The sequence below is a fragment of the Otolemur garnettii genome, unplaced genomic scaffold (genome assembly GCF_000181295.1).
Source record: "Otolemur garnettii isolate 467f Iridium unplaced genomic scaffold, OtoGar3 scaffold00021, whole genome shotgun sequence".
NCBI classification, from domain to species: Eukaryota; Metazoa; Chordata; class Mammalia; order Primates; family Galagidae; genus Otolemur; species Otolemur garnettii.
In genome coordinates this window covers 17,671,222-17,672,915 of record NW_003852416.1, presented here as the reverse complement: position 1 = coordinate 17,672,915, position 1,694 = coordinate 17,671,222, and the positions used below count along the sequence as shown (strand labels likewise).

Below are 1,694 nucleotides of genomic sequence, written 5' to 3'. Positions count from 1 at the left end.
AATTCGAGACCAGCCTGAACAACAGCTAGATCCAGTCTCTACCAAAAAAAAGAAAAACTTGCAGGGTATTGTAGTGGGTACCTATACCAGCTACTTGAGAGGCTGAGGCAAGAGGATCACTTGTGCCTAAGAGTTTGAAGTCACTGTGAGCTATGATGCACAGGCACTCTACCCAGGGTGACAGAATGAGACTCTATCTCAAAGCAAAACAAAAGAAAACAAAATAGTTTACCTTGAGAGTTATAATAACTTGGTTAGAAACTTTGGGAAGATAGTGGCTTTATAGCAGGTAGATTGCCTTTATAACAGAATGATTGATGCTACTCCCAGGACCCCATGAAATTATAAAATCTTCCCTTAATTTTATGTAAATCAACCTAAATCAAACAAATATTAGTGTTTGAGCTCGCCAAAACCCTTTAACTTGTCCTTTAATTTTGGTTCTTGTTTTGACAGGATATAATCACAGACCCATTTAAGCTTGCAGAAGATTCTGACAATACGAAGTCCATATGTGTCCCTGAGGTTGCCGGAGGCTGCTGTGGCACAAAAAAATGCTGCTGAATCTACAGCCTACTAAGAGACCATCTGGATCAGAGACTAAGGAGTGATTTGCATAAGAAATAATAAATGGCAGAAAGCCACCATGGTCTAGATCACTGATAAAAATAAATGAATTGATTTTAGGAATTATTAATTAAAGGTTCACAGCAAATCACTTGAAGACTCGTTAAGTAGATTTTTTTCTATTTCTTAACAGATTCATTGTTCCAGTGCCATTTAGTGGGAAATGGAACTGAGAAGCTATCTTAAGGCTTGGTCAAGGGGCAAGAAAATCTTCAGAAATGATAGTTGGTGGAGGATCTCAGCAAAACATCTTTCTGACCTTCTGCATAGTACCTTTTGGACTTTTCACTATTTGCTCCTTAAACAAAGCTTCTAGTGAAATCATGCTAATTGTGCCAAAAGATTCCCAAATCAAATTTGGTAGGAGAGCTCCATAAAGGAACTCCCTTTTTTTTTTTTTAAACCTAGTCAAGTGAAGCAGTCGAGGTGGGTAACTATCTTTTCAACATACTTTCTTTTATCCATTTTTGCAATTGAATGAAGAAAAATGAATAATAAATTTCTTTGATCTTACTTCATCCTAATTACTGATGACACAGTGATTATCTATAGTAAATCCTACCTGGAATAGGAATAAAGCTTGATAATTTTTAAACAAGAGAGCTAAGAGTAAAAAAAAAAAAAAGCAAGATTTTCTCTTCCCTTATAAAGCCTCCTGTTTAAACTTTTAGGAAAGTATTAGATTTAGTTCTAGTTTCCAAAGTTAAGGGAGAAGATTAAGAACAGTAAGGAAAGGTTCAAGGATGATTAAATAAACGGAAGTCCAACTGTACTTTAAGACTTTGTTGAAGGACAGAGAAAGATGTAAGTCATGGTTCTTGTTATCAGGAGCTGGATAGTTCCGTTTTTAATAATAGCCTTAAACCAATGAAGGATTTTGATAAGAAAATCTCAACCAGTTGTCATGAGCTCAGTGCAGAAAGAACAAGGAAGCATGGCTCAAGAGATTTTTGATTAGGGGCTTGAGAATTTTAAAGCTGTAAAACATTGGAATGGATTCTATAGGATAGATTCTTCTTTTAAGAAATCTATTTAGGCTCGGCGCCTGTGGCTCAACCGGCTAGGGC

General features: G+C 36.2%; 1 protein-coding gene across 1 annotated transcript in view; it reads left to right on the top strand.

The window, feature by feature from the left end:
- AS3MT (arsenite methyltransferase) overlaps window positions 1-863 on the top strand; it is a 24,941-nt gene extending 24,078 nt beyond the window's left edge. The window contains exon 11 of the mRNA XM_012803654.2: window positions 457-863. Within this exon, the coding sequence (XP_012659108.1) occupies window positions 457-564 (108 nt within the window). The 3' untranslated portion in view covers window positions 565-863. The remainder of the gene's footprint in view (window positions 1-456) is intronic.
- The last annotated feature ends 831 nt before the right edge of the window (window positions 864-1,694 follow it).